General features: G+C 38.7%; 1 protein-coding gene across 3 annotated transcripts in view; it reads right to left on the minus strand.

The window, feature by feature from the left end:
- Positions 1 to 23,578, minus strand: part of plxna4 (plexin A4) — a 236,645-nt gene that overhangs the window by 189,229 nt on the left and 23,838 nt on the right. For 2 of the 3 annotated variants that reach the window (XM_087246098.1, XM_087246097.1), the window contains one exon: positions 12,077 to 13,388. In XM_087246098.1, coding sequence (XP_087102224.1) covers positions 12,077 to 13,288 — 1,212 coding nt within the window. In that variant the 5' untranslated portion in view covers positions 13,289 to 13,388. 3 annotated transcript variants of the gene reach the window in all.

A 23,578-nucleotide genomic window follows, 5' to 3' on the forward strand; every position in this document is an offset into this window, starting at 1 on the left:
TACAAAGACTTGCCACCTCTGAGGTTAAGGCTGAAAAAGAAAACTGGGCTAAGAATAAACACAATGACAGTCATAGTTGTGACACAGACTAATGTCTTTTGGCATAGCGGATATTTTATCACAAGGCCCAGGCATCGCCTGGCACAGCGCATATGCCTGTGACACTGACTGGAGGGGGATGGAGCATGTGTCTTGTCGCCTTCTCATTGGCATATGCCACGATATTTCTGGCAAGGTGAACAACATGCCAATCAGACCCTATGTGCTGCAATCTAATGAAATAGGCTTCCTGTCTGTCACCCTTTCAGGAAGCAGACACGTTTTCATTACCTCGCCACATAAACATGACATTTCCACTCTCCACATCCCGATGCAAATAACATCTCTCGATGTCCTGTGTGCGCAAGGGGGCGCCCTCCCTGCGGCCCATCAACCTCCACTACTACTTTACACTCTCCGTTTCTCTGCCTTTTATGCCTTCCCTCTATCTACGTCTTCCTGGCTCACTCTCTGCGAACAAGCTGCCGCATTATTGGCAATTTCACGCTGCGCGTCTGAAGGTGTAAAGGAGGAGAGAGCGAAGAAAGAAAGGAGGAGGGAATAGTCTGACGAGTGCAACTAAAAGCCTCTGGAATAGCGCAGGCGCCGCTTTTTTCATTTGAACTGTTTCCAGAGACGGCGTAGCAGAATCAGGTCACTCGGACCACTCGCTGCCTGGCTGCATCCTGCAATACAAAGGCAGCTCTCTTTCCTAGAGCCGGCGTCTCTGTGTCCCTGGATAGAAAGGCAACAAGTGAAATCCAAGCTTTTTTTCAGAAGCTTTTGTCCGGTCAGAGCACATAGGGGACCAACCTTGAAGAGCATCTGGCCCAAGAAGTAAGAGAAAGACGGGTGCAGGTCCAGGGCATGAACTACACACTTTTAAGTTCAAAAACATCTTTTGTACACCTCAGCGTTAACTGATGAGAGCAAAATATTAAAATGTGCTATTAATAGATCACGGTTTGATCAAAATGCAGTTTATGCAAATAAACCCTGATCAGTGCTGCGAGTGTACATCATTCAGATGATGAATCGGCTCTTCAAGAGCTAATTCTGCACAGTCATATAATTACCCTTTCAGAGTCTTTCCTTTTCATGCTCAAGTAATATCTCACGCAGGGATTGTTGTTAGCAACAAAGACATTATTTCCCACAAATCTCAGCTCCATGTTCAACGTAATTATATCAACACTCAATCAGCTTGGAGCACGGAAATCCTTGTGCTTTCACAAATCTGCAGCATTTAAGAGGTTGTTTTTTGTGCCCGTTATGCATTTGATTGGGAGCAGTCTACACTCAGCCTTGTCTTAATGGTTTCTATCAGGGTGGAAAGACTAATAAACAATCACGCCAACTCTACAAAGAGAAGAACCTTTCTGGGGCAACATAATAGCACTCTATCAGGGATGCACAAAATTGCATATTTACAAATGTAACTATCCAATGGGTTGCCTGATTGTCTAGTCTTAAGGCAGTCCCATATAATTAGACTGATTTCAGGTTGACCTGAAAAGATTGTGTTGAAACACAATAGTTAGATATTGCACAACAGAATGGAGCAGAGATCTGGGGAACATTGGAACATTTTGTAATGCCTTGACGTAATGAGGCATGATTTATTGCTCCATTCAGAAAGCTGCAGATATTACAGATCTTTTTATATGTATCGTAAGATACAGAATAATTAATTTCCACATGCTAGTTTCTCATTTACATTTAGATTATCTGTGCTGCAATATATGCAATATACCTACTTATTCTTACAGTAATAATAATACAAAATAAATAAATATATTTACTAATTGGTTGCTGGATGTCTAGCTAACTACCATGCTTCATCTGTCTACTCCTCCCTTCTCTCAGATGTCTTCCAGACTACTCTTTTGAATTAAAGGTCCAATAATCTTTGTTTCCATCCTGCATTGGCCTCTACCCAGCGCTGACTTTACCAGAGAACTCCGCTATAAAAGAATAAAAAGATATGAGTGATGAATATCGCACAACTGTCTGCACGTAATGACATTTAATGACTTAATGACTGTGAACCCCTTCAGTAAGAAAGAGATTCTGCAGGCTTACGCTTCCATAGCAAAGGCCTACATTTGAAAGCACTTTGTCTGTATTATTTGATCCAACATTGCCTGTGCGCTATCACTACATCCAACTGAAGCGGAGAGCTTCAAAGAAACTGCCAAAGATATCAAAATGAGTGTTACTGATACAAATCAAACCCCGAAATCTCATCTTATGCCACTACGTTGGCGTAAAGATGTACAGTAGTGTCAAACATCTAAAGACGGCCAAAGGATAGGATTTTCACAAACCTGTGATGGTATCTACAAAGCAGGTGAAACGTGAAGGTTTCTTACATCTGATCTACAACTCTATAAGCTTCTATAAACCCAGATATTAACAACCATCTGCAAAACCTACTGGAGGTAAACAAACTGTCAGCAAACTGGTTTTATCCAAAGCTCAGGAGATCGATCAGAAAGAAAAAGAGTCATTTGTGTGATGTCTGAGTAAAGCTAAAGAAAAAGCAATGCATTAGGTAGCTGTCAATGATGTCACCACATACATCACACTTTGTGGATCAATAAAACTGTTTAGATTGGAAATATCAGGATTTTTAAGCAAGAAACCACAGTTTTGTGCTCTTCAGTTAGTTTTTGATTTCATGTGTTAGAGGATGTTTAAAAAAATCATGTATCTAATAAAGATTAGGCTAAAGGTTTATAATTCTAATCAAGTTTCTGAAAGATCAACTGTCAGGCTTGCTACTTGAATGTGTTTCCTTGTCTGCTTGTGTATGCTTTCTCACTATTAGCGTTTATAAGACTTATAAAGGTTCCAAAAAATGGAGAGAAAAAGGAAAGACGGCAAAATTGACGTACTACAAGAAACATCCAACAAGTGCTGGAGCTCATAACCTTTTCACATCTACATGTAAAGTGAGTTTAGTCTGATTAGGAGATAACGATCTTATGATGGATTATGACCTTTGCTGCAGTAGTTACGATGGGAGATGTAATTACTGAGGCCAATAAACCTGGAGATCGACTTTAATGAATGGAAATGCAGTGCGCGCTGTGCGAGCGACTGATTAAAACCATGTCACACAATCCCATAAAGTGGTTCTTCAAGAAAGCGTCACCAAAGAAAACCTTGGCAAGGATCTGGAGCCTTATTAATTAATAATAAATTAAAAAAAGACAGAGAAAAGCAGCTTGTCGTCCAATTTTAAAGTTAACTATTTTCCTTCACTCAAAAACAATAACATAAGAATAAATAAAGAGTATTGAGTTTGAATTAGCAACATTTATACAGTCAAACTCATTAAATAAACTCAGGGAATAATTAAATGAATCACAGCTGATAGGGAACAGCACATTTTACGACACTCTGTGAAAACATTTGTAAAATGCTGCATGTCAGTCCAACATGACTGCCACATCAATACAACGTAGTAATTACTAAGTGCATTTTAATGGGGAAAAAAAATAAGTATGACTAGCAGAAGGAAATTAACGAGAACTGACAGCCACTTCGATAGTAAGAGGTCTGGAAAAAAAGGTCTGTCTTGGAGGGTGAAAAGCGCTAATTATTTGGCAATAATATGTAATGAGCGTGCAGAGAGACTGACAGCTGTAAGGGAACAGCCTATAGCCTGATTTTAATGACTTATAATTGAGATGATTATGAATAATAATGAGACCAATCTTAATTTAAAATGTTCTTATCTCCATGACCGCAATGGCTCCATAAGTGAGCAGAGGTTGTGAGGGGAGAAAAAGGCATAAATTAAAAACACCCTATTAGCATGTGGTGTGCCCTTGTTTGCTTGAATACATCTCTCCAGGAGATGAGAAAGGTGAATTTACTGCGCCAGACTCATTTTCACACTTTCTTTCTGCTGACATAGGTGCAGACCGATTTTTTTTTATAGGTCAGATGTCAACACAAAATGATCTATAGACACCAGCACTGAAACGGTTATACATTCATTATCCGATACTGTCATGCATGTTAGTATTATCACTAGCGCTTCAAAATTAGTTTTTTCTTTACTAGGATTTGATATTGGTGTATTATGTGTATATAAAATCTTATATTAACAGGATTGTACACATAATTAACTTTGTAATCAATGAACACATACATCAAACAGTTATATTTTCCCTAAAAAAAAATCAATGTTACATTTTCAGCCTTGCAAAAATAAAGCAATATTTAATGCTGTGGATTCCAGTCAATCGCAGATCAATCTAACACACTTTAAAAATAAAAGAACAGTAAACAAACAAAAACAAACATCAGAATTCCTTTTGTTCGGGTCTGAACACTCATCTGTCTGGGCCCAAAGGCACTTGGGAAGTCTGAGAGATGTTTGGCACAACCAGAGCTACAGTAGTCATGAGCGAGCTTCAGATCTCTGCCTCTGCATTTGGATTCCCCCTCGGTGTGTCTGATCTTTAAATAGCAGCACACAGCTGCCAGTTGTAACCCTGTGGGAGTAAAGCTGCAAGCATGACTTATCGAACCCTGGACTTGGGATTAACGGAACATGGGCCTGACTTTAAATCTTCTGAATGCATATCTATACAGAGCAACTAATACTTTTTTGAATGTGGGTAGGGGCGGTGGGGGAGTCATCACATTATATAAGGATGATTATGTATTATTTCACATTATACAGAAGGAACAAGGGAGTGATTTATAATAATAATAATAATAATAATAATAATAATAATAATAATAATAATAATAGATCAGGGGGGGCCATAAGTCGGAGCACTCACTCTGGTCCCCGGGCTCTGCGATTAGTTTGGGAAATTGCAAAATAAATCAAAACATAACCATTAAAATTGGCAATAAGATTGGCAACCAAAATTTGTGACATTGCAACCTGCAGAACCTGGGAACTTAAAAAACAAAAAAAGAATAAAATAAATAAATAATAATAGTATTAATAATAGGGCGTCACGGTGGTGCAGTGAGTAGCATGATCGCCTTACAGCAAGAAGGTCAGTGGTTTGAGCCTGGCTTGGTCAGCTGGCATTTCTCTGTGGAATTTGCATGTTCACCCCATGTTCGCGTGGGTTTCCTCCGCATGCTCCGGTTTACCCCAAAGTTAAATTGAATGAGCCCCCACAGGTAAACTGAATAAGCTAAATTGGCTAAACTAAAGAGTGTATGGGTGTTTCCCAGTGTTGGGTTGCAGCTGGAAGGCATCTGCTGTGTTAAACATTTGCCAGATAAGTTGGCGGTACATTCCGCTGTGGCAACCCCTGGCAACCCCATTAAAAAAGGAGTAAGATGAAAATAAAATAAATGAATGAATAATAATTATAATAAAGCAAAATAAATAAATAAACAGCACATCCAAATATGTAACGCACATACTGTATATATGAGCACAAACAAATAAAATATTTGCGCAGTTTGAGAAAATACAAACATAAATAAATGCACAAATGATAAAATAATCGAAATTGTAAATCAATATGAAAACTATACAAAACACTATATAAAATAGATACAAATGAAAAAACAAACAATTACATTAAACACAGATAAACACAAATTAATAAAACATACACAAATATACTAAAACAAATAAACAAAAATATGTGAATACAGTAAGCACATGAAATAATTGACAAATACATAAATGCGCATATGAATGGAAAAATAACTATTACACGCATATAAATAAAAACATGCACAAATATGAAAAAAATACACAAATAAATTAAAAACATTAAGCAAAAATGAAAGTTAACACAATATACTAATAACATGCACACAAATAAATACGCTTAAATGAAAAAAATAATAATTAAAAATTAACATATTTAAAGTTTAAATTTATATAAATACGTATTACATTTTTAAAAAATTCAATAAATAAACAGATGAGCTACATTTGCATCTGGGCATGCAACATAAATAAGTACTTGTCACGCAGAGCTGCATATTTCAAAGAGACCCAATCTCTTGTTAATGAGGGTGACAGCATGACCATTGTGTGTGACATGCCACGCCTCCACATACATGTGAGAGATGACTTCATTACCACCAGCTAGAAAGATTTAGTCTAAGTCTGTTTTAATGAACTGATGAAGATGGCTAGTCTGTTTCACATAGTGAAATGCACCCTTTCTTTTGTGAGTTTGTGTGTGTGTGTGCGTGTGTGTGCATCATGTTTGACATTAACAGTGCCCCTTCATGCAGTCTGACTGGCCTAATGAGCAGTAGGTCTTCTCATCTGTTCATTAACTGGGGAAAAAACACACACCATGAGAGAAAAAGAGCAACGAAGAGCTTGAGAGTCAGCAAAGCAAAGAGCACTGCTGCTGCCTCTGCAAATACATTTCTGCTTCCACTTGACATGTGCACATATTAAATCTACTTATTTATACTGTAAAACTATAGTAGTTATGGGATATCCTATCACTAGCGGTGTAACATATCACAAATCTCACAGTTCGGATCACATTATGTTTTTAGTCATGGATCGGACTATTTTTCGGATCACCCAAAAAGGGGAGCAAACAAATGTAATTTGCTTTCCATTTATTACAAAAACAGTACTGCAGGACACTTGGTTTTAACAAACAGAACTTAGAAGCTTTAATTTTATTAAAAATAAAAATGATGAAATAATCAGCTAAATAAAGATAAATTGTGAAATATTCAGTACTGTGAAAAAGTTCACTGTTGCTGATAACGCTAAATGTATAAATCTAACATTATAATTTGTACAACCCATGTTTATTTTTAGTCTCATTTTCAATAAACGATTCAGTTATTCACTCATAAAACCTCACAGTTTATTGCTAGATGTTTCATTTTTGAAGAATTATTCAGTGGTATATTTTTGATGGCGGGGCTGCATGGTGGCGCAGTGGGTAGCATTTTCACATCACAGCAAGATGTTTGTTGGTTTGAGCCTCGGCTGGGTCAGTTGGCGTTTTTGTGTGGAGTTTGCATGTTGGAGCCCCATGTTGCCATGGGTTTCTTGCGGGTGCTCCGGTTTCCCCAACAAGTCCAAAGACATGCAATATAGGTGAATTGTGTAAGCTAAATTGTCCGTAGTGTATGTGTGTGAATGAGTGTGTATGGATGTTTCCCAGTGAAGGGTTGCATCCGTTGCATAAAACATATGCGGAATAAGTTGGCGGTTTATTCCGCTGTGGCGACCCCAGATTAATAAAGGGACTAAGCCAAAAAGAAAATGAATGAATGAATGAATAAATTTTTGATGGCTGGTTGTCACCACCTATTGGTTAAATAATGTAATATAAACTGTTATTCCATTACTTTTGTGTTTTTTGACTGTTTGTAACTTCATAACTAACTTAAAAGACTAAAGACTGAATTTCTTTCTTGATTTTTTCGTTTTTCAAACACAGATTTGAATGCAGCGATTCGAAGAATTCATAAACATATGCAAATTACAGTCATTTATAATTTATGCTGCGTGGGTGTTGAGATCCCGATCTTTTAATGGTTAATCGTGCATTTTACACTGAATGCATTAATGCAGGCAAAACAAGTAGTGACAGAAAACACCTTTGCTTCATTGCATCACCAATAACCTACCACAACTTCTTCCATCAGCATTATATTTTACAGGAAAGCCTAAATGCTTTCATACATGCGATTTGAATGATGCAAGAGGCGATCTCTCTGTGATCGTTACAAAATTAATCTAAGTAAAACAAAATGTATTAATCTGCGGGTCATGTGTGTTCCAAACCGTGGGTTGTGATCCGTACGAATCATGAATCAACTGTTATCTGTTACACCCTTACCTATCACGGTAAAAAAAAAAGACAAAATGTCATCTTTGAATTATAAGGTTCTGTCTGCATTCTGAATGATTTTGAGATATTGTAAATAACTCAATTTTGACAAAAATGTCAGATAGAACCTTATAATTCTAAAGTGATGAAAAAAAAAGCCACTGACAGGATGAATGCAGTCACCTTTGGATTTTACAAAGTCGAAGTTGACACAGCACCATAAACATGGCACATGTGTCCTATGGACGTTTACATCAAAAGAAAAGCAAGTTAAGAAAGAAACAATTCAGCTAAAATTGAATAATCCAAAAACAATTTATAGAACTCATGGTAAATAATCTCATTGTTAGGTCCCAGCATGATTAGATCATCATTTATACATATTTTTCTATTCTATTGTCGATATGCATCTAAAATAATAAAAAAGCTATTCATCCATGTCATCTGTCTGCACATGATCCATGACGATGACTGCTAGTAAAGAGCTGAATTTTGGACAGAACTAGAGATATATCTCATATGATCCAGGCTTACATTATGCTAGGTTTTTTTTTCTTCACAGCATAATATCCTTATCGTCTGCAGAGGGCACAGAGAGGATATTAAGATATACATCACTTTCATATCTTCACCGAACCTGCATTACTATCATGTCATGTTGATGTAACGTTTGCAGAGGGCTGAATATTGAGAGAACGTTATCTTCGCATTCATGAAGAGGGGCTTGCTTGATCTCACAGAGCGTCTCCGCTTACTTAATTAGACTTTCATATCAGGGAAGTCAAAAAGCTTCCCGTTATTTTTCTTTTCTTTCGCGATTCTCGGTTTGTAAAAAGCAGCTTGTATATGTTTGCCGTCCTCTGTGAACGATGATATGCAATATTTTAACTCTGCAGCACTGAGTTTTTCATACATTATTGAAAACATAAACCCATCTGAGACCAACAACTGTGATTCTTGTAAAATCACGCTAGAGATATTAGCAAAACATCCATCTACCCGAGGTTTGGAAATCGTTTTCTCACTCCTGTCATTCCGAACTTTTTATCTCGTCAACATGGTCCCGTTGAGCGAGGATTCAGGAATACCGCAGCCCAAAAGCGTTTAGCTTCAGTCACAGAACAGCCCGACAGATATGCCATTCTTTTTTAGCCCTGGGAGGCTTTTGAATGTGTGTGTTTGTGGGTGTTTTGCTGAAAAACAAGAGTGTCTGAATGTATCCGTCTATGAGCGTGTGCTTTTATTCATAGGTGAGTCAGCGCGATCGTGCCCATGTTCCTTCTGCCTGTGGGTGTTTGGAAGCTGCTTTATACCTAATGTAGTCTGCTTACTGAGAAAGACAACATGAAACAGCATTCATAATGCATTTAACGTCCATAAATGTACCATATTCCCAGATAAAACAGAATATTCAGCAAAAGGAATGTAGGTTATGTTTTATTTGATCCATGTTATAAAATAAAGGGCATAATGTTATAATATAATTGGTTAGAAGTAGTCTTTGTCAGAGCATATCTCTAAAGTCATTAGTTTAATAATTTAAGTAAAGATATTATAAGTTATATAATTAATTACATATAAAACAGCTTGCCATAACATTTAATATGACCATTTCCAATGCAATTTTGTCTCAGTGTTTAGCACTGTCGCCTCACAGCAAGAAGGCTGCTGGTTTGAGTCCCGGCTGGGCCAGTTGGCATTTCTGTGTAGAGTTTGTATGTTCTCCCCTTGTTTAGTTGGGTTTCCTCCGGGTGCTCCGGTTTCTCACAGTCCAAAGACATGCGCTATAGGGGAATTTAATAAACTAAATTGGGCGTAGTGTATGAGTTTGTGTGTGAATGAGAGTGTATGGTGTTTCCCAGTACTGGGTTGCGGCTGGAAGGGCATCCACTGTGTAAAACCTATGCTATAATAGTTGGAGATTTATTCCGCTGTGGCGACCTCTGAAACAGAAACTAAGCTGAAGGAACATGAATGAATAAATGAATCAATAATACATTTTAACTTAATAATTGAATTTGGCCATCACAAATCTACCAAAAAGTGTGACAAAACCTAGGGCTGGGCGGTTTGGCCTAAAATCAAAATCTAGATAATTGAATATTTTAACTCGATAACGATTAATGAACAATTATTTTATTATTTCTTTTATTTTGCCCTTATAGTTCAGTGAAAGGTTTTGTACAGTAAATATGCTCATATATATTATACCGTCTCAAATCATCTTAGGTGCAGCTTCCAATCATTACCAATGTAGTGCAAAGTAAGCCTCAAGAATGGGTCCATCATCGGGAACCAACGGATGTGCAACAACTTTTTTAATCATAAGGTAAACACAAAACAAAAGTTTCCATATGGAGCTCAACACTTGTAAACACTCGATAAAACGGGCTCTCCCACGACTCTCCACACTTGTCATTGCAGCGCATCGTTGCAATGTGTAGTAAACAGAGCAGAGTCACGTGACTCCACACGCGGTCGGAAAAGTAATTTTAAAAATTGACCTAGAAATATTTGATTGATTATAGGTTTTGAATGTCGATTTAGATTACTTTCCGATTAATCGCCCTGCCCTGAAAAAACCCCAATACCCAATACATTTAAACACCAATAACAAATTACATATATTTATAAACTCAAAACTAGTATACTGTGAATCCCAAATGAAAAAAAAACATACATGAATCATGATGAATCGTACCTAATATGTGCTTATGTATTAAAGTGTCTATTTCACTTTGTTTTTCATACGCCTCTGTAAGTGCATGGTTGTGCTTATATTTGTTTTTGTGATCAGTTCGCAGAGAGGATAATTTAAGCAGTAACCCTGGTACAAGTGCATGAATGTGCTTCTATTTGTTTCCGAGATCAGTTATCAGGATAATTTAAGCAGTAACAGAGCATTTATCAGTCTCAGATGTAATGTGTTTGAGCTCACTTGTGTTTTTCACTTCCCCAATCAAACACTTGCCTGGCTTTTAAATGAGGAGCTAGTAGCCATAGTTACCAGAGGAGGAGACGCAGACCATCCATCTCTCTCTCCTCGCTGTGACGCTCTCTCTTTAATTTATGCTGCAGTGGCCATACTGCAGTGCATGCAGAAATGGCACCATTCCTCAACATAACTCCCTGTCTTCCTCCCTCTCTAACCGTAGACTTATCACGACTCTCTTACAGTCTGCTTCACATTTATTCTTGTGTGTGAGTGTCTTTGAGTGTGTGTTCACTCAGTTTACACACATATTGTCCACACATCAGGAAAAAACTTGTGTATGGTACGAAATCGTACAATCACAATATAATGGCAAATATCATAGTATACAGATTTACTACAAAGTTACTGACTGCCATGCTATTGTTACAAAATATTTCTTGTAAATGCCTGAACAGCTCGTTCTTTTCTATAGCGTTTAACCTGGCTCAATTTAACCAGCATTGATGTTTCTAAATGGAGTTCAAATTCATTGGTTGTGTTACTGAGTGCTTTGTGCAGTACATTTTTCTACAGCTTAGCTGTGTTTTATCTAAAGGTCTGAAAGGTTTGCTTTGTGACAAACATTGTAACCTTGTTGTGCGGAACTGAGTGAAAACTATTGTAACAAATGAATGATTTTGTTTGGAACTAGACATACTGTAAGTTGGTAGTCAAAATGGCAGCAATTATGTTGTCACTGCTGTGAGAAATAAATGAAGAGGAATACAAAGTAAAAAACATTCCAAAAAATGTGGCGTGCCGACTACAAAACCAACATCATTGCCCCTCGGCATGCATTGGTTTAAAATGCAGACTATAACTTCAATGAAAAATTCTCCAATTCATTTAGCCCAAACACCCACAGCTTAAAATACAAGCTTTTGCTTTCATAACAGTCAGTTTCTAGGAAACCATTAAAAATGTCACTTTATTTCGATACCTTGTCCTGTGTTGTCAAAAGGCTTGTTATAAGCACAGCTAGTGGTAATTTATCAAAAGTGGTATTGTATTGCTAGTGGGCACTACCTCATACATGTGCCTTTATTTGACCCAAATTAGCCCTACGCTCTGGTAAAAACTTGAATGGTCTTGTTTCAACAACTTCAAATTGTGTACAATTTGATGACTAACACTGAACGCTCACATAAGCAATCATTTTAAATCATAGTGTGTTACTATAGTAACTGTCACGAGCGGTTTTGTTCTGCTAAGGACAGGTAAGCAGGGGTGTTGTGATTTTGAATGTACTCACCGCACTACTGCACGAGATGTCTTTCACTTTGAGCCAGGCCAGATCGAGGGTTCCCTCTCCTTTATAGCATGACTGCAGCCGGTCCTTTATTCTTTCGTTAATTTCTTTCAGAGTGAACACGCAGAGAGCGGACTCCTGAGATGACTCTTTGGGCCTCCTTTTTTGTCCTTTGGAGAACACGGCATAAAGGATGTCATCATCAGGTCCTATACCCAATGAACGTGCCAGAATGGTTCCTGCTTTGGACAGGTAGGCTGCCTGTAGAAGGCGATACTCTACCCCACCCTTAACGCAACCAAGAGGAACCTCAACATAGGAGTTAAATGCAGTGTCATCCTTGCAGAGTCTAACTAGTTTAGAAGTGTACACCTGTTCACGCCCAGCTGAGGATGACCCTGTAGTCGGTCCTCCGCCCATTTCAGGTTGCAATGTGAGAAAATACACAAAATTTCCACTGCTGAACCCATAGACGTAATAGATGTCAAAGTCTGGTACCACTGTGAATGTATCCGATGGGATTTTAATCATAGAGGCAACAAATTCATCGTGGAAGACGTAGGCAAACATCCCATCCTCCTCGGAGTTCCGGGTGAGCTTACGGCTGGATATTGTTGGGAAGTACTCTGGTCTCCCATCAACAGCTGTGGCCACGAACAACTTATCAGGCGAGGCATCACCATAAGACACGATGACCCCAAACACGGAGCCGCTCTCATTGACGCCAGAAAGGTAGTGCTCTTTTTTATGAAAGGGCTCTCCAAGTTTAAAGAGATCATCCAGGCGGAGGAGTTTGCAAATACCCTGGTACAAGCTGCCGCATGCCAGCAGCCGGTTCTCGCGGTAGTCCATGAGCAGCATCTTATTGACGTTATTAGTCAACGTAAGGGGTTCGCTACAAGGCTGCACTATACGGGGTGGGTAGCAGTTCCGGTTATCCTCATCTGGACCGGTCTGATGTGACACCTGTATGTCCAGTCCAGGTGAGAGTTTGTAGATGCGGTTCACTGCCCCAAGATACACATTCCCATTTCTGTGGTCCACCGCAAGATGGTTAAAGGTCCATTCTGTGTTTTCCACCCGAAACGTACTGTATTCCTCATGTACTCTAGTTGCAGCTGACGGTTGTTGTGGTCTTGCAGCCACAAGGGGAAGCAACAAGACAACAACGCAGCAAGAAAAAGTAAAGTTCCATCTCCTATTGTGAAAAGCCATTGTCCTGGATCCTTGGGGGAAGAGTGTCTCTCTGTCCACTGCTCACTCTGTGTTCTGTTTTAGTATTCAGGCTTCTTGTTAAGTTGGGGACATTCTGTACCTGCACAGAGAGAAATAACAGAATAGTGTAAGCATTAAAGATACTTTAATAGCATATTAGACTTAGCTTTAACAACAATGAAAACAGAATACACGATTCACGTTCACTGTATCTTCCACAAAAGATTCTCAACAGAGGAAGGGAGAGCATGGTCTCAGTAGACAAATTGTTAAAGCCACATGACAGTTTTCCAGCCATTTGAAAAGTGCATGAGTAATTACAAAAAGAAAGAGAGGTGGAAAAGGGCACTCTAGGAGCTTGCACAGTTGGCATGAATGGATGCCATTATCAATGGGATAATGCATTTGCCCCAGGAGTTAACAGCTAGGATGGGCACAGTTTCTCTGCCTGTGCCCCACCTCACAGCCGGACCTCTGGCCCTCTAATTGATTTTCCCCTCGGTATGCTATTTGCATGCTTTGCCGATATTCTCCTATCTTTCCAGATAGCGCAGTTCACCTGCTGACACAGCTGAAGGAGTAGCAGAGCTCACAGTCATGCCTGCAATATGTGAGTAATAGTGGACCACAGGGCTAATTAAAAAGAATTGCTAAAGACTGCACAAAAAAAAGAGGGGGGGGGGGGTCAGTTTGCTCTTTATCCTCCTCTAAAAAAGTTACTTTTGACTGTAGTGTTGAGCGGCACAAATGCTAATATATAGAGCATAGACAGGACAGTGCATACAACATAAACACTGTATTTTTAGCTGCAGAGCATACTAGCATTGGTATTTTAGGCTGGCACTTAACTGCTGTGGTTCACAGCAGATGTGAAAATCACTGCTTAGTCGTTGTAGTGGGCATTAAGACGTTATACAGAGTGAAGGGTATGGAGTCCACAGTAATGATTAGCCATTGAAACAGAAAGCAGAGACGCACTAAGGGAGGGAGTGTTAGCCCACTCAAAGGCATAGGAGAGTAATAAAGGGTTCGGTACACTTTCCATTTTGCACGAGAATGGTCCTACCACATCTGTGTTTGGGTGCATGGAAGGGAATGGTTTGAAATATAGTAGTGTGTGCAATCTGAGCAGTGGGGGATAATGTTCTCTGATAAAAAATTCTAGAAAAGAACCACTTCAAAACACTACAGCAGGTATCATTTACTAGCGATTACATTTAAAGTAGGAGAGAAGGGAGATGTGGGTCAAGGCAAAAACACTCATAAGGAAACTGTGGTATTGTAAATCGGAATCAAAATACACATTCTGACTCTTTGGTGGGTTCAAACAGAAGCCAAAGGATAAATGAACATCCTTCCTATTAAGTATTCCCATGTACAAGCTGGGAAACTATGGAGAGAAGAGTAAAAAACAATAAACCAGGATTTAAAACCACAATCTCCATACGTACACCATAGCTCAATGGACATGTGGAATGTTTACTATGTGTTAGGCTATGTCTCGTACAACAATAAAATTGCAATGCGTAGATATTAAAGCATTGTAAAAAAAAAAAAAAACTTGTGGTTTGGTTTGCTAGAGGCTTTTCTGTGCATGGTTGGAAGCTCGGAGCAAGAATCCATGCCAATCCATGGTGGTAAAATATTTAAAAGGCATCTAGCACTGAGCTTTAAGATCAGCTAATCTGCAATGTCATCCAAAAACAGTGGTTTATTATTTTAGCATCTTCCCGTAGGTTGCTTTAGGGCACTAGCAGTTGGATAGGATACAGCATTCCCTGTATCTTGAACAGGGAACAAGAGTTGACCTCCAGGCCGGTGGTACTCCAACACTCCACTATGCTGCCAAAAGAAAACCAGTCCTTCTTTTGGAAAGAATGTTTGTTACACACACACACACACACACACACACACTAACACACTCACACACAAACATGGACTGGAGACCACATGCTGAGTAGCCACATCAAAGAGTGCTAATGAATTCATGTTTAATACCACACACACAATGCAGCATCTCTGGGAATGTGAGGAAATGGCACATTTAGGGTTTAAGCTGTGTGTGTGACTTGATAAATAATTGGATATTCATGCTTCTCATTCCAATTCTTTGTCTTTCTAGGATAAAACTGCGACAAAGCAAGTCTCACTTGATGCAATTCCTTTTGTGCCTCCAGAAAGCCAGCACATATAATCAGACTTACACAGCAATAACAATAAAAATGTACAACTGTGTGTAAAAGACATTTTGAAAGTGCCTGCACACTGGACTATAATGCTGGAAAGAGCTATTTTCGTAAGAAAAAAACAGGTGTATTGATTTTAGTCTTCAAATACTTCAAATAGCATCAGTGTGGGTCCATTTGCATTCATACACTGTCTTCTGACATATCAGATTGGATCTGTTGTAAGAAGGCTATGTTTCCTCGTTCAGGCTGTTTCATTCATAGCCTTCTGGTTAAAATGTGCACCAATTGCCAAACACCATACGCTCCACACTGGGCTCCAGTATGGCAAACTGAGATGACACCAGGCTGCTTAAATCCTGGCTTCAAGTTGGGTGGGTTGCTGCTGGCAGTGGTAGACTCTATATTTTCATGATAATTCTTCATTTTTGAAAAACAAGAAGATTCCAGGCCCTCTAGGTGTCAAGTGAGGTCAAGTGAAGGTCTTACAGAGCAGTTGGCTGAATTCATTGACAATGGTCCAAAAAAAAACAATGGGCAAAGTATAAGCACCCACATTCATCTAAGACCAGGGTGTTTGACTGGAGCCTTTCCAGGCTTTGCAAACACTCGACCTTGAATTTCATCAGATGCGTGTGGGAGGAGGCAGGGGCCAAGGGCATCTGAGCAATCCCGAATTTATCCTCCCTGATCTAAGAGCATTATCTCAGAACAGTGCAATTCAACTTTGATTACGGCATGTCACAAAATCTCGTACTCTGACACCCGCACATACACACTGGCGCTTATGCACACATCCTCCTGTTCGACTTTCATTAGCACAGCCTGCGCTCCTCATCCCTCTGTGGACAGATGGAGGGATTCATCCCTGATGTGGGTATGAAGGAAGATGGTGACAGAAGGATGCCACAAAGAAAAGGAGTTGTGTTTACAAACCAAGCACAGGCAGATAAAGGTTTTTAATTATCTATAGCTCTCCATGAAGGCAAAGGGGATACGCCCCAACAAAAATGTAATGGGACTATGATGCTCTCAAGAAAGTGTAACGGAAAAAGTAATGGAACGGAAAGAGTAATGAAAAGGACATTTAACAAAAAAATAAAAAATAATGAACTTAATTTTCAAGGTCATTTAAAACAAAACTGAATTCGAATAAAGTGCAACTGCATCAGACTTTTACTTGACAGATATATTCTGTACGGTCTTTGTTGATCAATAAATTAGACTCAAAATAATAGTAGTAACGATATGGGGAGAGGATTTGTAACTGTACAAAAGCATACAAAAACAGAAGACCTTACTCATGATTATTCTGTCTTTTTAAGAAACCCTTATTTTCCTCAAACAGTCAAGTAGGAATCGCTGCAGCCCAGAGACTTCCAAGTGGGGGGGATTACATCGTAAGTAGACCGGGTGACCTCCAAGTGGGAGGGACCTATGCCACAATAGATTGGGTTTAGGTGGTGTAGGTAGATAGACATTGGCTGTTTCTCAATTCCAAAAACGCAGAGAACAGACTTGCATCCTTGCGAAGACCGGTCATGCCAGGTCACCTCAGAAGAACAAACTCAGGAGACCGCGAGAACAGAAAACACGTCCTGTGTGAAATGAAATCCTGCGTTTGTCCTGATGGTCACATGACCTTCATGTATTTTTAACTGGAAATTATTCAAACATTACAGCATTCATATAATGTTTTTTTTTGCTTTCCCCCTTTCCCACAAAACCCTTACAAATACACTTTGCACAACACAAATAAAACCGATTTTAATACGAATTTCAGCAAATAAACTCCCTTAATGTGTTCATGCCTTTAAAGATTTTCATGGTAATGTTTACTTTGACTGTCTAATTTAGGGAAACTCCTAAGATAAATAAGTTATATCTCTGAACTTTAATAATAAATCTATGCAAAATGCTGTGCTTCCCACCTCCTTTAGTGAGCCGCAATGACTTCTGGGTTTTCTCGAGCAAGTTTGGTGCTTAAGTCAGCATCAACACATACTCGAACGCATCCAGGAACTTTCACGCGTCCTCTGTTTTTGCGATCTTGAGTTTTGGAACTGAACATTGGTGGTTGATGATGCCGTTTCACGAGAACACAAGATCGCTGAAGAACGCATATTGAGAAACAGCCATTAATAAATCGCATTAGGTTACTGTGAGGTTGGGTGTAGACCAGGAGTGCCCAATCCTGTTGCTGGATATCTACCTTCCTGCAAAGTTCAGCTGAAACCTTGATCAAACACACCTGTTTGTAATTACCAAGTGCTCCTTCAGATCTGACTTATGCCGCAATCACAATAGAGTTTGTGCGTGCAAAATTTTGTTGTACGTCGCTGTGAAACCGGCAGGATTAAACAAGATGATTATTAGACCTTTTAAAAAATGAGCGATTGGTCCATATATTTATATATTTATATTCCACATATTTTAAAGTCCAGAAAGGTCATGTTTTGATCTTTGATAAGTCTCACGCAATCACATGATACGATTTAGCAGGTCAGAGTTTATCAAGCTTAAACTTTCCAACGCAGTAAACAGCGAAACCTGTCGCATGAGCCTGCATTTCCAGTCTGACACATTCATGTGCGTATGGATGCAAGTCTATAGGGAGAAAAGTCCAGTGTGTGACCGCAGCTTTAGTTGGTATAGTTGTGTTTGATCAGGGTTGGAGCTGAAATTTGCAGGAAGGTAGATCTCCAGGAACAGGATTGAGCACCCCTGGTCTAAACATTCTCAAACCACAATATTGAACTCCAGGTTTTGTACACCCCATGTGGAGCTCAAGGCCAAGCCACTTGGAGCTGCCTCCGATCTCCATTTATACCCTTCTTTAACCAGCAACTGGGTGCAATAATCCCTACTTTTACTGTGAATCAGTTTTACTGTCACTTGATTCATATTACTACATGTGTAGCATTAAAAATTTATATGCAGTACATTTAGTCCTTTTATATTATGACGCTATCTTCAACTTTTGATATGAAGTGTTATCACCAACAATGCACTAATTTTCCATTTGAATTAGTATATTATGATCATTTTGATGCTGTGAACTTGTCATAAACTGATATGGTGTTTGATGTTTACACATATCAAACTTACACAGTTATTTACAGAATTCATCAAAACTCCCCGAACTGTGGCATTTCAAAGCAATGGATTGAGACCAAATGCCGGCCAGACAAATCCAGTGGATCTGAGAGACATGTTGACATCTGCCTGTCCTCTCTCTCTCCCATTTTCCTTCTTTCTATTTCCTCGCTCGCTCTGATCAGAGGGACCGTAATCCTCCACAGCAGCTCTCGGTTCAAACAGACTCTGTCAAACGCTTTCCATCCATCTTCCTCTCTCTCGCTCACACACATACACAAATCACGTCCCTTTAACTTTTGCGCACAAATGTATTTTTCTACTCTCACACCTCTATCAAGCCAGTCAGGGTCTTACTCAGAGATGAAAACGTGTTTGTCAGGGTTTCTTTCTGCCTTAAGCGGACACATATCTAAATATGTTTCAGCCTTGTGTAGTGACTTGCACAAATCACACACTTATTACAGATTCACATGGAATGAACAACCAGGAATAGATTTTTAAAAACACAAACATACATTACATGTCCTTCCTATCTATCCTAATGTCAAGTGACATAGGTGTGGACTGCACTGAGTGTTATCACTTCAGATAGAGATGTTGTTTCGATACAGCTACAGTAACATGACTGTTGAAGAGCTACTGATCCTCACTGTCAGTATCCTGTTATTAGGTTACAATTCAAAGTGCTTCCTGTTGCCATCTGCCATGCCGAGCTCATATATAAGTAAATGTCTTATATGTCATTCATTATTATGACTAGATGAGTCTTGTATTCAATTAACCAATGTCTCAGGAAGACCACAATGCACTCCAAATGACCCGGCTGTGATTGGATGAGGGAATTATATGTAATTTAAGATATGTTTACATTACAATATTATCATAAAAATGAAAAGATTTTTCTTTTTCATGTTATGAAATCATTCGGGTACATACAGCAACATTGTTAAAACTACTGCCTTTGCTGTATTATGGAAAATTATCATAAGTTTTGGTTTTTCAGACCCCAAAATGGCGTCAATATAAATGTCCAAAACATTAGTTTAATCAAAACTGTGTTTGATTCCAATCTAGTGTTCTTTAAATATCATTTTAACATGCACCACAGAAAAAAAGTGAATGAGTGTGCAAACTATTCATTCAAACAAAAAACTGCAGCCATTGTGTTTCGTTCCAGAGGCTTTAAATCCTTCTATTTCTTCAATAGACACTCATCCAGATTACTAAAGACATGCAAGCAGCTCAGCATAAAACAGATTATCATGTACACACGACTGTGAAATGCATTGATGTGAGCACTAAAAAGCCTGTCTGACATTCCAAATTAAGTTGTGAAGGCGAATGCCCATCAAAGCTGGACTGAGCAGCTGCATACAGGCAGTAAAGTCTCAAAGAGTATCAATGAATATATTTTATTTACCAGTGACCAAAAGAATATGATATACAAAATGTGATCAATTATTAAATTATCTAGCCTCACCAATGTACTAATAATCTCAAGCAGTCTATCAATAGGGGTTCCAGTATATTTTGTAAGTGCTGTTCAACCAATCCCAAACAATTTCAATCTCCCAGATGCCCCCAACATGTCTTTTTACAAGGGAAACAGTTTTAGACAGAATCCTCTATCACCTAAAGGTCTACTATCATGAATTTCAACACGTTCCACACTCCCACAGACTCTCACTGCACCTCTAGATACAAGATGATCCAACTAAAAAACATCCTTGGTCATTCCCACCACGTTAGACCTGTATATTTAAACTTTTATGTGCCCTCTGCTGGCTTCTCCCTGTTCTTTTTTTCTCTGCGTGCTCCGTGAACTTTTCTACACCACTTGATTAGTTTTCAGTGACATTCATAAGAGGTCACTCTCAGTGTTTAAGAGGGTGTCTTATTTATGATCTCAACACTTGCTGTGAGACAAATGTACAGTTCAGCACCTTAAATCAAGACGTTAGCCACTTCCAGTGCAAATATATTCCGAGTTTCAGAGCAGTGCTGTGCCGCTGCTGAATCTGCAGCAATACAGAAGAAAGAAATAATTTAGCTGAGTTGGGAGCTTATGAAATGCATGTGAAAAAAAGAGAGAGATTGGGCATTGTGAAAATACTGCCAATAAAAAGGTCAGCATGCAAAAACATAAATAAATGAATTGCTGTTTAAAAATGATTGTTACATTAAAAAAAACTAAATAAAAGCTATTTATGTATAATTTATATATATATACACACACACACACACACACACACACACACACACACATGGAAATACTATGAAGTTCATGCTAATGCACAACATATGCTAGAACTGTCCATTTTGCACATCACTGCATACTGTACATGTGAGTGCTCAGAAACACCTTCATATCACAGACACACACAAAAACACACACACACACACACACACACACACACACACACACACACACACACACACACACACACACACACACACACACAAACCCGAGTGAGTGAGCAGCAGCAAAAGTGATTTGTGTGGAGGGTGGTAGATGGGGGGGCGGTGGTGTAGATTTGATTTCTCACCCAGACTGAAGGCTTTTCCCTCCAGTTTTCCTCTAAGCAATCCTGGGGCGTTTCAGAGCCACTGATGCAGGTAATAAATCAGAGATCATAAAAGTTCATTTCCCACACAGCAGAGTCAGTAATACAGTGCTGATGTGTGCTGGGCCAGCCGGAGGTGGGGTCTGACTGTCATCACTGCACGCTACATATCATCAACCAAAGGAAAGACTGCTGGAGCTTTCAGCTGACTTGAGTTTAGCTTTGTTTTTAATAATAAATGTGTCTAGATGACACTAGATCAGTAAATGAGCAGCTTCAATACAGAATCTCTGTGTAGCTATTTCCTTTCTATGAAGGCTTTGTATGTGAATGGACTAGCTGTTTTAGCCTAAGGGCAAATAGCCACAGTCAAACTAACTGAATAATGAAGTATGGAGGAAATGCGTTCATGCAAAAAGAAAAAAGCGAGATCTCTGAAATCAACAGCTAACACAGTGCACATTGAGAAAGATATAAAAGACATTCACATTTATTAATTTGCCAACATTCCAAAACATAGTTCACATGACCTTGGCATTGTTAGTGCCTTGCACTACAAGCCAAAGTAGAGATGATACATTTAGCACTGGTGTACATATAGTATTAATACTCAGTCTCAACTAATACAGTTCAAATAGTGCTGGATGAACTGGACCTGCAAGATTAACTTCTTAGACATGAATGCCTGATAATCACAAGCTTTGGACTGATTATTATAAACCGTTAAACTGTGTTTTTAATTTGCGTGTGTGAGGGGGGTGGAATAATCTTAGGATTTGGATTCTGATACACAACTGGATTCAACACTGGTAATCCAACTTATATCCTTCCATTCTCCACACACACATTCATCATTAGATTCCTTCAGTGGGATCTTGGATTAAGTCTTTTCTCCATTAATTTTACAATTCATATACACTAAAGAACATAGTTACCAAAACTGTTTTGTAGACCAGGGGTGCCCAGACTTTTTCGTATAAATGGCCAAAACCCAAATATCATTGATAGCTGTGGGCAAAAGGTAAATATACCAAACTATTTTACATTAAAATTACCATGGGTAATTTTCTAATTCACTTCATAATAATAAAAAAGAAATAGTTACTTTGAATCGTATTTACTAATGCAGTATAATTTTTGGTAACACTTTGTTTTGATGGTTCATTCGAGTATTAGTAGACTCTCTGCTTAATATTTGTTGATAGACATTTAACAGACATTAACTGACTATAAGAAACTTGGCAGGTACATGTCAACTTACGCTAACCCTAACCTAACAGTCTACTTATAATTTAATGAGAACTAGTTGGCATGTAGATGCAATGTAACTTGAATTCAACAATCAGACCATCAAAATAAAGTGTGACCAACTTTTTAAATTAGCACTGATCGCACTTAATGCACATATACTAAATTTAAATTGAACCTTTTAATTCCAGATAGCTTTTTGTAGCTTAAAAATAAAATAAAGCAATATAAGGTTACATTAAATTTGAAATGACAATCTCTAAACCATTTTCAGATGGTATGGTGGGCCAAATCAAAGGTTACCTCAGGCCAACTTTGGCCCACGGGACCTAGTTTGGCAATCTCTGTTATAGATAAAGGTATGGATGAAAAGTTTCATCATTGGCCTTTAAGACTGATACCGTATCCTCAAATATAGCATTTTATGTCTTGCTAGAGCCAGAGATCTCATGAGATGTACTTTCATACATGATGGCTGAATTTTAACCACCTCAAACAGCTATATTGCCAAGCTGGTAGCCTTACCCTTTAAATCTTGCACTCTGAAAGCAGATGCTTTCAGATTCAATGCCTAAAATAAATCACTACCCCACTGAAGTCAATTGAACAGACTGGAATGGCATGGAAACACATTGTAATTGGCAGCAAGGTTGCAAAGCACAGTTTTAAAGAATCTGTCAGCTCCGCCTCTTATCCAGGAGAAAACCCATTTTCTTACGGACTCACACAAGTGATAAATCACCGCCTCAACATTAACTGTGAAACCAAAGGGAAGAACGGACAGAGGGAGAGAGAATAGAGATGAAAACGGTTTTCCAAAAGGTCACAAGAAAAGCAACTAAAGTGTGCCTCTAGCAAAGCAGAAATAAAAGCACTGCATCTGTGTATATTGCTGCTTAGAACAACAAAAGACAAATCAAATAACATAACCAGCACAACAGTCCACAAAGTCAGCCGGTATAATCATAAAGCAGCAGAGAATTTGAGAACAAGGTGATCATTTTTGCATGCAGGGAAATTTTATTGGATTTCTCCTCCCCATGCAAAACAAATGGATTTACTTTGTATTTCAAGACTGTTTATATTAGCACTATTGTGATAATTACAGCTGGTTTTTGAGAAATCACGCTGTGAGCCAAGTCGATATCTGCTTATGTCAAGTCTTATGAAGTTATTCAAATAGCACATTATTC

Source organism: Danio rerio, chromosome 4 (assembly GCF_052040795.2).
Source record: "Danio rerio strain M-AB ecotype USA chromosome 4, GRCz13ab, whole genome shotgun sequence".
NCBI classification, from domain to species: domain Eukaryota; kingdom Metazoa; phylum Chordata; class Actinopteri; order Cypriniformes; family Danionidae; genus Danio; species Danio rerio.